The sequence below is a fragment of the Heterocephalus glaber genome, unplaced genomic scaffold (genome assembly GCF_053883595.1).
Source record: "Heterocephalus glaber isolate CG9 unplaced genomic scaffold, H.glaber_assembly_v1.0 deba00001452, whole genome shotgun sequence".
In the NCBI taxonomy this organism is placed as follows: Eukaryota; Metazoa; Chordata; class Mammalia; order Rodentia; family Bathyergidae; genus Heterocephalus; species Heterocephalus glaber.
The window spans coordinates 2,053,777-2,066,309 of NW_028258302.1; the positions used below are offsets into that span (position 1 = coordinate 2,053,777).

Here is a 12,533-nt window from a genome sequence, read left to right on the forward strand (position 1 = left end):
TTAGGGGTGCATTAGCCTCTTCCTGGGATCAAGCTGGGTTCCCAGACACTGGGTTGGGTACTGCAAGCTTGCACATTCTTCCTTTTTCTTACCACATCACTGGCTTGTCTTGGTTGCTGCTCCCCCTTAGAGCAGGACAGCAGACCCACACCTGTTCTGCCCCCATGCAACCCCTACCCTGGCCCACCCCACAATTGCTTACCACCCCAGAAGCTGCTCAGCCTGAGGTTGAGCGTGTTCCCTGCATGACCAAGGCCAGCACAGTACTTGAGATAGCGCAAAGAATGCAGACTTTAGGTCAGAAAGACCTAGAATCCCTTCGTCCCTCCCTCCCTTCCTCTCCAGTCTGCTGCCAAGTAACCAAGACCAGTTGACTCTCCTGCCCCATGGTCTTTGCCCCTTCCTCCTGACTCACCAGACCTGTCTGCTCTCAGTGTCACTGCCACATGGTCTTTCTATGCCTCGGCCCTGTCATGGACTCACTTTCCTCCAAACTCCCTATAGCTTCTCACTGTCACCAGGTTGGGATCAGTGCTCAGGGTTTAAAGGCTCCTCATCTTCAGCCCAAGCCAGCCTCTGCCCTCTGTGCTTCCCAGCTACAGATCACCCATTGACCCAGACTTCAAACCCTGCCTCAGCTGGCAAGCATTTTCTGACCTGGCCCCAGGAACTTGCTTGCCTTTTTATGGCCTCCAGTGTGTTCCCCATAGAGCCCCAGCGTCTGCCACATCCTAGCCTCCCTCTGACCAGCTGTGGGCTTGAGGAGAGTCCCCTGTGGGGCATGTGGTGGGTGCTTCCATTGTCTCTTTCCTTCTGTCACCCTCCAATGTGGGAGGTGGCTTCCTGGCCGATACCTCAGAAGTGGGACAGGAGGTGACGGCTGTCCACGGTGTGAGTAGGAACAGATGGTGAATAGAGTGCCCCGTTGCAGGATGACACTTCTGTGGAAACAACCATCCACACCCTTGTGCACTTTGCAGCTGCCCCCGGGGCATCAAGGGAAAGAGCCGCCCCATCTGGGGTTGAGCAGAAGAAGAGGGATTCCCCCACGCAAGCTGGACTTGGGCTCAGGCCAACAGGCTTCAAATCCCGACCCGTCATCCACTTTCTGCACTGAGCACTCTTTTGGAGAGCCTTGGCTTCCTCATCTGGCAAATGGACAGGGTCTGAATGCACAGGATCCTTTCTTCTTTTCCTTCCCTGGAAGGGGAAGAAAATAGGAGTTTGGTACAAGGAAGATAGGGCAGGAGGTATGGTATTGGACTGAATAGAAGTTTAGATTTTTCTTTGGCATTTGAGATAAATAGATTCTGTTCTGAAATTTATAGTAGTGTGACTACAGCTGCCATGTCCACCTGGCAATGAACCTGAAAAGTTGTGCTTTCTCTTGAGGTGCCTCCATGGTGTGCCTATACTTACGCTTTTGGCCAGGTACCTTTGTGTATTGCACAACCAGTACAGCTGTACCCAGAAGCCATATATGAACCCTTAGGAAAGTAATGGTTTCTTGACCTCTCTTTATCACTGAGGTCAATTTGCCCATCTATAAAATGGGGTTATACTGTAATTTCTTAGGTATTCCCAGAGCTGATGGGAGATTCATATCCATTACAATGTCTACCTCAAACAGTTCTGGGTTCCTGTAGGAAGGAGAGGCTGTTTATACTCTCTAAAACACATTTACAAGTTTTAAAGGTGAGGCTGTGAAATGTGAACCACACCCTTTTCAAGCTCACACAGATCAGCACTAGCCTCTCCAGGCTCCAAGGTTTGCTGGGGCCAGGGTTGGTTGGAAAGTTCTAGAAAATCTAAAATTTGCAATAGAACTGGCTTTGTCTTCAAATTCCAGATGTGGAAACCAAGGCTCATTGAGGTCGGGCAGCTTTTAAATGGAGGTGTTGGATTCCAGTCCCGGGCTGCCTGACCCAAAAGCCTCCAGATCTGGACCCTACTTCCTTGTCACCTCTAGGGGGTCCTTTGGGATCCTGGTTGAATGGTGAGCTCAGCAGGGACTTGATCAGGATGACCTTGAATGCCAAGCAAGGCAGTGTGGTTTTCGGGTGGGAAGATAAGTGGTAGAGATGGTATGGCCTGGAAGCCATAGAGGGGCAAGAGTTTGCCGGAAGAGGTAATCTTTGGGGGTGGGGAACCTGACAATCTCAGATCTGCCTCCTGCCCATGCAGGAAAGATAGTGTGAGGTTCTGGGGACCAAGCCTCAGAACTCTGGGTGTGGGCCTGGGGCCTAGGAAGGTTGTGGTTCTGAGAGGACCCCAGGAACCAGCAGTTTTCTTACAGGCTTCTGAGGTCCAGTGCCCTCTGTAGAGGAAGAGGGGGCTTGAACTCAGCAAGGACCAGGCTGGGCAGGGCAGCTGGGGACTTAGGAAGAAGGGCTGGCTCCCATTTCCCAGGGCAGATGTCAGAATGGGGTTGGGTAGGGTATGACCCAAAGGGCCAAGGCCTGGGAGCCACTTCCTCTTTCCCACAGGGTGGAGCACTGTCACTCCCACAGTCCCCAGCCTCTCCATCCCTGTGTACACCAGGCAAGCGCTGGGAGGGGGCTGTGGTAGGAAGACACATTGGGAATGAAAACCCCTGACACTGCCACCCCTTAGGAGGGGAAAGACTGAAGAGTTGCAGTGGGTCAGAAAAAAGGGCTCCTCCAACCCCCCAACATTCCCAGCCAAGCCAAATCAAATCCCAGGGCAGATTTAGCCTCACTTGTCATCCGAGACCCAACCCCAATCATAAACCCAACCCCAGCCACGCCTCCAACTTCAGCTGCACACTCAACTCCAATCTCATGACCTAACCCCAGACCAGCTTCCATGTTCGTCATAGTCCCCGCCTCAGGCCCACCCTAGCTGTTCCACAGTTCCAAACCTACCCCTGACCCCCTCTCCCCAACCTCAGCTCCTTTCTAATGCTGACCCTCGTCCAAACCCCAATTTGAACCCTAACTTGAACTCTTACCCTAATGTCTGCGTCAGACTTAAACAGCCACAGTCCCAAGCCCTCACCCAATGCTGACCTTGACGTTCATGTTCAGCCCCGCTCAGTCTACCCAGCCCCGTGCACTCCCACCTCCACCTCAGTTGCACTCCTGGCTGTTAGCAAGGTTTGCCCCATCCCAGCCCTGATCTGTGCTTCCCCGAGTCTGACCTGGCCTCCAGCCCACCTCCCTCCTTGCCTGGCTTCTGCTCCAGCATCCCTGCTCCCATTCTCTGCCCCATACCCATCCCTAACCTTGCCCCAGGGTCTCTCGAGGCCACCATGGACAGACTGTCCAGTCTACCTCTGAGGTACACACACACACACACACGCACACACACACACACACACCTGTGTGTACACAGGCCTGCGTGCTTACACAGACACATCTCCGAAGCATGCACACACGCCCCTCAGCATATACACAAAAGCATACACAACACACAGAGCTGCAGGGGGTGAGGTGGGGGGTGGGGGTGGGGAGGAGGGCCAGGCCGGCCCTCTGTAGTCCCATCCTCGCTGGGCTCCACTCCATTCAGTCCCTTCTTCAATATTGACTCTGGTGCCCAGGGATTCCTGCCCCACCACCCAGCTGTCCGGGCATCCAGCCAGGTTTGTGGAGCACAGAGATGGAGCCACCACCACCTTTCTCCCGGGCTCCACTCACCATAGGTTACACAATGAACGTGCACTGTGCAGGGCACAGCCAGTCTCAGTGGGACGGCACAGGGGTGAGACACAGTCTCCCTGCACAACAGCAACTGCAGAGGGGACAGATCCCACTGGAGGACGCCGAGGATGGGCAGCACAGGGTGAGGGTGTGCTGTGGCTCAGACACCCGGAGGCTGGTGGAGACCAGGAGCTGCTGCTGCTAAGAATAAACTGAATGGCCCTTCAATGAGCACTTCCTGTGTGCCAGGCACTGGGCCTCACATTCTTAAAACCTCATTGAATCCTCAAAACAGCAACACCCTCCCTACCAGGTAGCTATTAGTATTGCCCCCCCCCCCCCCCGCCAGGACACAGGGATACTATTGAGTCTCAGAGAGGGAAAGACTCCTGCCCACATCACAATCAATATGGGGCAGCAGGCGGAAGTTGAATGCAGGCCTGAGAGTGGCAGAGCCGAGTCCCTCTTTAAAATCATAGCTGCCAAACCTGGGAACCACGTTGGTCTGCAGCCTCAGCTGTCACTCAAAGTCATGTGCCCCGACCTCCTCCTTCCCAGGCTGACTTGCATTTCCCTGAATATTCCAGGCCCACGTCACCCTCTGGCTGTCCCAAACGCAACACCCTCTGCACAAAATGGCCCTTTGTCCTGCCCCTCCTCATTCTCCAGGCTTCAGGGCTGGCATGGCCTCTTTGGGGAAGCCCTGCACAGCCCTGTGGCATCATCCTAATTGCTCTGTGGTAGTCACTGTCTGGGTCTGGTCCTCTCCTCAGGGGCAGGGCTGGCTCCACAGGGGTCCCGACCCAGAGTGAACGCAGGACCCAGCCCTACTGTGGTTCAAAGTGGTGCCCAGGGAGGGGCCTGAACTCTGCCAGGCTTGGGTTGATCTTTTATCTCTTGCTCCTTATCTGATGAGTCTGACAGGCAGCAGATGGGATGCTGACAAAGGCTTGAGGTTACTCAGTAACCCTGACCTCTTCAAAAGGCCTGCTCTTCCCGGACATTAGAACCAGTGACCTCTTTCCTGGGTTGTGCTGCCATGAACAGCTTCCTGCTCTCTGCACTGTGGCTCCTTGGCGTCTGGGCTGCCCTGGCAGGAGGGGTCACCGTGCAGGTAAGCCCCCATGCCCACCAGAGATGGAGCACCTGCCAGTATGGGTTTCTCCCCAGCACCTCACCGCGGCCCCTGGGAGGAGGGGGTTCTTAGCCCCACTCTACAGAGGGAAATTGAGCCTCAGAGAGGTTCTGTAAGGGCCGGGGACACCCTGCTGGGAAGTGAAGGAGCTAGATTCAAACCCAGGCCTTATTCCTTAGCCCTGTGCTCAGCTAGAGGTTGTATGGGACTGTGGAATCGTGGACCTCTCAGAGGTCCTGATGGATGAGTGTGGCTACTGGGTGACACCATCCACAGGCCTGACTGGTACCCAGCAGGGCTTCTACTCTAGGAGAGGCTCATGGAAGCGGGGTTTTTTAAAAAATAGGATCTCACCATGTAGCCCAGATTGTCTTCAAACTCGGAATCCTCCTGCCTCAGCCTTCTAAGTGCTGGGATTACAACCCTGCACCACCACACCCGGCCCTGGAGGATTTTATTGCTTCCCAAACAGAAATCAAGCAAATGCTGGAGGTGGAGGGGCAGCCACAGTGCTCTTGGGAGAGGAAAATGGCCAGGCACATCCATATGGAAGGACGTGTTCTCGTCCTGAATTCTGCGTCTCTACACCCATTTTCGCCTTCCTCATATGACAGCGTGCAGAACCTGAGGCCTGCAGCGTGCACGGGGTCACACAGTGAAACCAGGAGGGCAGGCGGCAGCTCGGGACCCCACTCTGTCCCCGGGGGCGTTCTTCCCTGGGCTGGGCCCACAGTACTGGGACGCGCCAGGCCTCACGCTCAGCTGTTTCTCTCAGGATGGAGATTTCTCCTTTCCTCTGGAGTCAGTGAAGAAGCTTAAGGACCTCCGGGAGATCCAGGAGCCCGCGGTCGAGGGCCGAAGGAAGCTTGTGGCTCTGCCGCTCTGCAGCCACCCAGGGTTTCCCGAAGAGCTCCGGCTTGTCTGCAGGGAGCCCAACGCCCCGGACATCCTGCACCGGCTTGGTGAGCGGGGGCCCGGGGATCCTTGAATGGCGGCTCTTGGGGAAGAGATGCGCTCTGATTGGCGGGGTTCAGAGGAGGAGCTCGGCTCTGATTGGTGGGTCTGTAGAGCCCTGCTTGGATTAGTTCCAAGTGATAATTTGGGAATGGTGGGTAGGTAGCTCTGGGCGCCATCGCCTGGGCCTAGCAGTATCTCCTTTCTGCGTAGAAGCTCTGCTCTGAGTGGCTTCCTTGAGTGGTCCATAGGGCCTTGTTTGGGGCGGAAATCCCGGCGGGTCAGAGAGGACAGTTCCTGGGGGATGCGGGTAGAGGACGCCCGAGCCCTGGCTGAAAGGAAGCAGGGGGCTTCGGGGAAGGGGAAGCTGGTGTCACCAGGCCTCATCTCTCCCGTCCAGAGGCCATCGCTCAGGACCCGAGCACGTGCGAGATCTGTGCCTACGCCGCCTGTGCCGGATGCTAGGGCAGCATTGCTTGCTGTCTTCCCTACTCTTCAGGGAAACCCTTTCTTCTGCTGGAAAGGCGACCCGTGATCCTCCCACTCCAGCAATTCAGCCTACCTTGCCCCATAGTGGAGGGATGAGGGGAGAGCCTCCCAGAGAGGGGCTGCGGGATGGAGGCCCCAGGCCTGAGACCGAGCTTTCCAAGATCCGCTCCAGCTCTCAGCTAATAAACCCGATTCCAGAGTACTCCTGCTGTTGCTTTCGTTCCTTCCTTCACCCACCAGGCTGGCCACTGCCCAACTTTGTGGCTGCCTATCCTGGCCTGGGCACCTCGGGGGTCAGTGTGCAGCTCCCTAACAAGCTACCCACCCCGGCCCCCCGGGGACTGCCACCGCACACGGGTAGGGAGGAGACCTGAACCTCTAGGCCATCCCTGGGGAGGGTAGTCTTTCCTTCACATCTCCTAAGGTCACCAAAGGCACCGAGCTACACGTTGCACAGGAGCCTGTCTGAACAGGTTCACGATGACATCAGTGTCCAAGTCTTGGTATCCAGGCCTACCCCAACCCCACCCAGGATCCGGCTCCCTCTGACCACATCAGCTTGCCTCCCGCCCTCCCGGGGGATCCCATTCAAGCTGTACCTCTGATCCCCTCACTTCTGCCCTGACCAGCCCCCGTCGGCTGAGTAAACTACTCAGGCTCCACGGCCTTTCCTCAAGACACCATTCCTGATTTCCCCCATGGGAAAAAAATCGTAACTGTTCCCGCCCTGTCCTTGGTGCTACGGGGGCACTTTGATCACCCACACTGCTTGCACAGCTCTGTCCACCTGGCTGTGTAATGGCCTCTGTGCCCTAGCAAGGCTGCCTGCCCCAGGCACGGAGAAGTCTACCCACATGATGCTTGCATGAGGATGTAAAAGGGCAGGAGGAAGCTGGGGCTGCAAGGTCCCTGCCATAGGCTCCAGCCCTCCATCTTCCACATCCTGTGTGATGTTAAGAAAATTGCTTCCTTTCTCTGTGCCTCAGCCTCCTTCTCTGTAAAACTGGGCGCCTGATAGTACCTGTCTCCACGCTGGGTGAGATGATGTACTTCACACCCCTAATTCAGACCTGGGAGAAACATAAGAGGAATTCAGTAAGTGGTAAAAACAAACCAAAGAATAGGGGTTAGGCTGAGAATGGCTCAGACAGGAGTGGAGAGGGGCGGTGGGAAGTGAGGCCAGTTAGGGAGAGTCTAGAGGACAGAGAAAGAGAAGACAGCCAAGGTGCGGAATGGGGTGGAGAGAAAGCGCCACAAGGGATCCAGGCAGGATTCCCAGGGGCTGTGGGGTTGATTCAGGGGGTGATTCCCTTCTGGCTGAGATCAGGAGGGCTTTATGAGGGAGGAGAAGAACCACATTTTCATTAGCTCCTGGGATTTGCTTTGGGACAGATGGATTTCCAAATCCATGTGGAGGTAGGAAGAGAAACTTTCAGAATACGGGGACATGCACAGAGGAACTGGGATAGCTCAGTGTGGACAAGACAGAGCCTGAAAGGCAAAAAGGAGTGAAACTGACATGTTATTCACAAGCTGTGTGTCCCTCTCTGAGCCTTGATTTTGTCATCTGGAAATGGGGAGGACGACAGGCCCTGCCTCCAGGTTTGCTGGGGGATTTGATAAGAATGGCAGGTAGAATCCTTCAGTCCTTGAACTGTGGAGCCGACACTGGCCATGACTCCAGGCTCTGCCTGTGACAGCTGTGCGACTTTGGCAGAGAATCCTTTAGTTTCCTGTTCTGCAAAGTGCGGGTGGCAAGAAGGTCCACTGTGTGCACCTTAGTGGAGCTTAACTGAGGTAACACTGGAAATGCTCTTAAAGCTTCACCAGTGGGTCAAAGAAATGAAAAGGAAAATGGGAAGATGTCTTTAGACATATGAAATTGAAAACAGCTTATCAAAATGGGATACAACAGGGGCTGGGGATTTAGCTCAGTGGTTCCGCCGCCTGCCTCAAAAGCACAAGGACCCGAGTTCGATCCCCGGTACAAAAAAAAAAAAAAAAAAAGATGGGATACAGCAAAAGCAGTGCAAAGAAGTAAGTTTGTAACAATGGATGCCTACGTGGAAAAGGAAGAAATATCTTAAATAAACAACCTAACATTAAAACTCAAGGAACTAGGAAAAGAATAAACAAACCCCAAAGTCAGTCAAAGAAAGGAAGTAATAAAGATCAGAGCAGAAATAAGTGAAACAGAGACTAGAAAACAATAGGGAAGATCAATAAAACAGTTTTCAAAAAAATATATATAAAAGTGACAAATCTTTAGACTAAAAAAAAGAGAGGACTCAAATAAAAGCACCAAAAACTTTCTTTGTAGATCAGGAACAAGACAACGATATCTACTCTTGCTACTGTTCTTCAACATATTTCTCGAAGCCAGAATAATTAGGTAAGAAATTAAATTTAAAAAGGCATCCAACTCAAAAGGGAAGAAATTCAATTGCTTCTTTTCACAGATGACATAATCTTACACATAGAAACCCTCAAGACCCCACCAAATAACTTATTAAAACAAATAAACTCAGTAAAGTTGCAGGATATAAAAATTAACATACGAAAATCAGTAGTATTTCTATGCATTAACAATGAACCGTTCCGAAACAACCCAAATTGAGTAAATGTCATTTATGAAAGAAAAAGGAAGAAGAGCAGGGGAAGGAGGGAGGAGGAGGAGAAGGAAGGAAGGAAGGGAAAAGGAGGAGGGGGTGGAGAAGGAGAGGCGGAGCTGCTCCACTGGCCCAGGACTTTGTGCAGCTTTGTGTTTTGTGTGGCCGCTGAAGGCACTGCTTTTGTGTAGTGCCACCTCACCTGCGTGTGGTAGGTGCTGTGTCTTTACCAGGTCCCTTTGCTCTCTCCACCAGGTGGGTGGGGACACAGTGAACTGCAGAGGAGTGATGAGCCCAGAGGGTGCCTGCGCACAGGCTAGACTTGAGAGGTGGCCCTGGGAGCCACAGCAGGGTTAGACAGTGCCTGCTGTTCCCCTGGGTGAAGTGCCAGCTCTGGCTGGCCTGAGTGATGGCAGAGGTGGGTCTAGGGGCCTGGAGAGCTGCAGCAGGCTGTACACAGAGTCCTAGCCACAGGGGAGGGAGAGGAAGAGGCTAGAGCTCTGGGGGGCAGCAGGACTGGGCAGTCAGGGCAGGCAGCAGTCAGGATTCGCCATAGTCTCGGAGACTGGCAGGATCAGATCCCTTGCAGGGAGCTTTCCTCTTCCCCGCCTCTCAGGATGAGGGCTGAGGAGGGGGCCACTCTGGGGAAAGGCCCTGTTCCTGGGAATTGCTAACACTGCTCCTGGCTTGAAGCCAGGCCATGGAGGCTGCTGTGAGGATGCGATGGCTCCCCCAGGCCCTGCCTTCTGTGTCATCAGCTGTGGGTGACACAGAAAGACAGGAACCATGGCAGTCAAGAGTTCGGCCCCTGGTCTGGATGTGCTGGAAGGGCCTGCTTGGCCATTTTGCAAGTGTGTGATGCCAGACTAGGGATTTCTTTCTCTGCACTTGACTCCTTATATGTAAAGAAGATGGGGATGGCAATCACATGGACTCCTCGGACCCGAGGACTCAGAGTTACATGTGCGGTGTTTAGAACAGTGCCGGGGATTCAGCACATGCTCAGTAAATCTTGGCTATTGTTCATACTGCTCATAGCCACAGGCTGAGAGAGAGAGGAGGTCTCCCAGCTGGAGCTCGGGGAGAGAGGACAAAGGCAAGGGGTGAGGACAGTCTGGCCCTGACAATCAGTCTGGAGGGGCACCTGAGACTTCCTCCCATTTCTTCCCCTCCCCATCAGGAGCACAGGAGCTCAGGCTGCAAAACTTTGGGGCTGTGGGTTCAGCCCGAGGATCCCAGAGCCTGGGTTGTTCTGTGAGCTTGGGCTCCCTTATCTATGAAAGAGGTTTCCTGAGTCAACTCCTCAGGCCTTGAAACCTCGGGGAAATTCCTGCCTGTTATCTTCTGCCCAACCTTTCTCCTCCACCCACCCAGATTCCCAGTACCTCCACCCATCGCTCCTTGTGATGGACAAACAGACACTTGGCTCTGTGTGGGAAGAATCTTTATTCAGAAGCAGGGCTGCAGGGGCTAAACTGTCCTTGGATCCAGCTGCTTGGGCCCGGGAAGGTGGCCAGGCTTCTCCGCTGTGCGTGGTGGGGGTAGTGCATGGGCAGCGGGCTGGGAGGGCAGGTGCCCAGAGTCATCTCAGCAGCCGGTACAGGCGATGTTCACACACAGCTCACACTCGTCATTGTCTATGGACCCTGGGTGGAGAGGAGGTCAGTCAGCTAAACCTGAACCTGAACCTGGGAGGCCTATGGTTGCCTCGGAGCTACTGGCCAGGCTGCAGAAAGTGGCTACCTAGGAGAGGTTCTGGACCATCCTTCCAGCAGGAAGCTGGGAGTGAGGCCCACTGTTACTGGGCAAGGTACTCCTGCTCTGGGCCCGAGTTCAGATTCTTGTCTGCTACAAGGGCAGGTCATCCTGACAGGGCACTAGAGGGAATTCAGGCAAAGGGCCCAGCACAGAGTGGCGACCAGCAAATGATGGAATTCTGCTGCCCAGCTCTGCTATACCCTCTGATTTCAGCTTAGCTGCCTTCTCTCCTTGGAAGCCTTTCAGCCCCTCATCCCATCAGATGCAGAGCATCTCTGTATTCCCATACTCACTGTCTATGGAAGGGCTGCTCTCTGGGCTCCCTTCCCTCCCTTCTGTGGAGTCTTAGAGGGACTCCCGATGGCTAAGGGAGTTTGAAAGTCTGACTTTCTGTGTCTAAACCAGCCCACTGCTGGGGACGGCAAGGGTTGGGATTCTGGATCCTCCCTTCCTGCAGCAGGTGACAGAGGAGCTTGTGTGGAGCAGGACAGAAGGAGGGACAGGAGGCTCTACAGGGTGGGGGACACTTACTGAAGCCCTGAATGATTCTGGCAGCATCCTGGGAGGCACAGACAGGCTGGAGATCCAGGGGCAAGGCAGGATGGTAGCACACAAGGGGCAGGGGCCTCTGGGCCTGCAGGCGGGGGCTGGGCACCCACTGTCCCTCCAGGTCCTTCAGCTTCTTCACTGATTCCAGCTGGACCTGGAAGCCTTGGTACTGTGGGAGGGATGGTGAGAGGGGTCAAGTCTTGGGACAAGGGCAGGTCTGCCATGAGACCCAGGGGTCCTTGAACCCTACAGATCCTCTGGACCCTCCCCTGACCTCAGGGAAAGTCCAGGCCATGCTGGAAAGAGCAGCCCCAGGAGGCAAGTAGTGTCTGACCTCCTGAGCCATTTGCACACACCCTGCCCCAGGCTATTGGGAGCTGGGGAGGAGTCCACACGAGCTGGACACTGTGGACCAAGACCTGGGTGTTAGAGATGAGTGGACCGTAGTTCAAATCCCACCTCTGCCCTGACCGGCTGGTGCTCGTGCCATCTGAACCTTAGCTCCCTCATCACCCGAAATCCCCCTGTGGGGCCTGGTACCCCGCCGCACTTGTGTCCTGGTCCTCTTCTGGAGCTGACCTGATGACGTGATGGCTACCTCAGGCTGGCTGGGCTGCTCTCTCAAACCCCTCCCAGGACCCCTTCATTCTCCTGGGGAGACTTTGCCCCAATCAGGCATGTGATGCCAGGGCTGGAGCTGCCCAGTTGGCAGAGGCCAGTGGCACCCTGCTGCCCGGTAGGCAGGCCCTGATTCCATGGCCTCCTCCCACCTCACAGCCCCCGGCAGGACCCCTGCAGCCCTGCCACCTTCTCTCCAGGCCTTTGTCTATGCCACACCCTCTGCCTGCTGTGGATCCACTGGGCCTGGTGCCTCCTGCTCATCCTGTGTTGTCCTCAAGAGATACCTACCGGGGAAATTGCCTATGGCCACTGCTCCCCCCATGTATGGATGAACACTCAGGTGTGGAAGCCTAAAAGGGGGGATCTCCTTCCTTACAGGCTCCTGTTTCATCCCACGTCATGTTCTATGTTCTGAGCCCTGGGAGCTGCACCAGTCTTGGAGGAAGCAGTGCTGGATAAACAGCGGGTTGCTCTTATCTCCCTCATTGTCACCATCAGGGTCACTATCAACATTCTGCTGCTCCCACACACCAGCTATCTGGATCTTGGCTGTGACTGGTGTCAGGCAGAAGGGCAGTCAGGCCCAAGAGACTCACCTTGATGTAGACTGACTGTGTGCCCTGCAGCAGCAGCAGCAGCAGCAGCAGGACCATAGCCACCCCTGGCAGGTGTCCCAACAGGGTCCTGCTGCCCATCTTGCTCCCTCTGTGTCCCTGCCGCCGCTGTCCACCTGGCTCCCACCTGCTTCCTGGCTGGCAG

The 12,533-nt window shown here is 54.9% G+C and overlaps 2 protein-coding genes across 2 annotated transcripts; one reads left to right on the plus strand and one right to left on the minus strand.

The window, feature by feature from the left end:
- The first annotated feature begins 4,636 nt into the window (after positions 1–4,636).
- Guca2a (guanylate cyclase activator 2A) lies at positions 4,637–6,438 on the plus strand. Its single transcript, XM_004871812.3, has 3 exons — positions 4,637–4,773; positions 5,570–5,756; positions 6,149–6,438. The coding sequence occupies exons 1-3, from the start codon at positions 4,699–4,701 to the stop codon at positions 6,211–6,213; spliced, it is 327 nt and encodes a 108-aa protein (XP_004871869.1). The 5' UTR covers positions 4,637–4,698; the 3' UTR covers positions 6,214–6,438.
- Positions 6,439–10,272: 3,834 nt separating this feature from the next.
- Positions 10,273–12,533, minus strand: Guca2b (guanylate cyclase activator 2B). The gene is made up of 3 exons (XM_004871811.2): positions 12,371–12,533; positions 11,136–11,322; positions 10,273–10,492 (listed from the first exon to the last, which is right to left on the minus strand). Exons 1-3 carry the CDS (start codon positions 12,467–12,469, stop codon positions 10,434–10,436), a joined length of 345 nt encoding a protein of 114 aa, XP_004871868.1. The 5' UTR covers positions 12,470–12,533; the 3' UTR covers positions 10,273–10,433.

Excerpts from the sequence above, each read along its gene's own strand:
- Guca2a (XM_004871812.3), top strand. The coding sequence starts at position 4,699 with ATGAACAGCTTCCTGCTCTCTGCACTGTGGCTCCTTGGCGTCTGGGCT. Across the intron at positions 4,774-5,569 it reads CAGGAGGGGTCACCGTGCAG|GATGGAGATTTCTCCTTTCC; the intron begins GTAAGCCCCCAT and ends TGTTTCTCTCAG. Across the intron at positions 5,757-6,148 it reads GGACATCCTGCACCGGCTTG|AGGCCATCGCTCAGGACCCG; the intron begins GTGAGCGGGGGC and ends TCTCCCGTCCAG.
- Guca2b (XM_004871811.2), bottom strand. The coding sequence starts at position 12,469 with ATGGGCAGCAGGACCCTGTTGGGACACCTGCCAGGGGTGGCTATGGTC. Across the intron at positions 11,323-12,370 it reads CACAGTCAGTCTACATCAAG|TACCAAGGCTTCCAGGTCCA; the intron begins GTGAGTCTCTTG and ends TCCCTCCCACAG. Across the intron at positions 10,493-11,135 it reads CAGAATCATTCAGGGCTTCA|GGTCCATAGACAATGACGAG; the intron begins GTAAGTGTCCCC and ends CTCTCCACCCAG.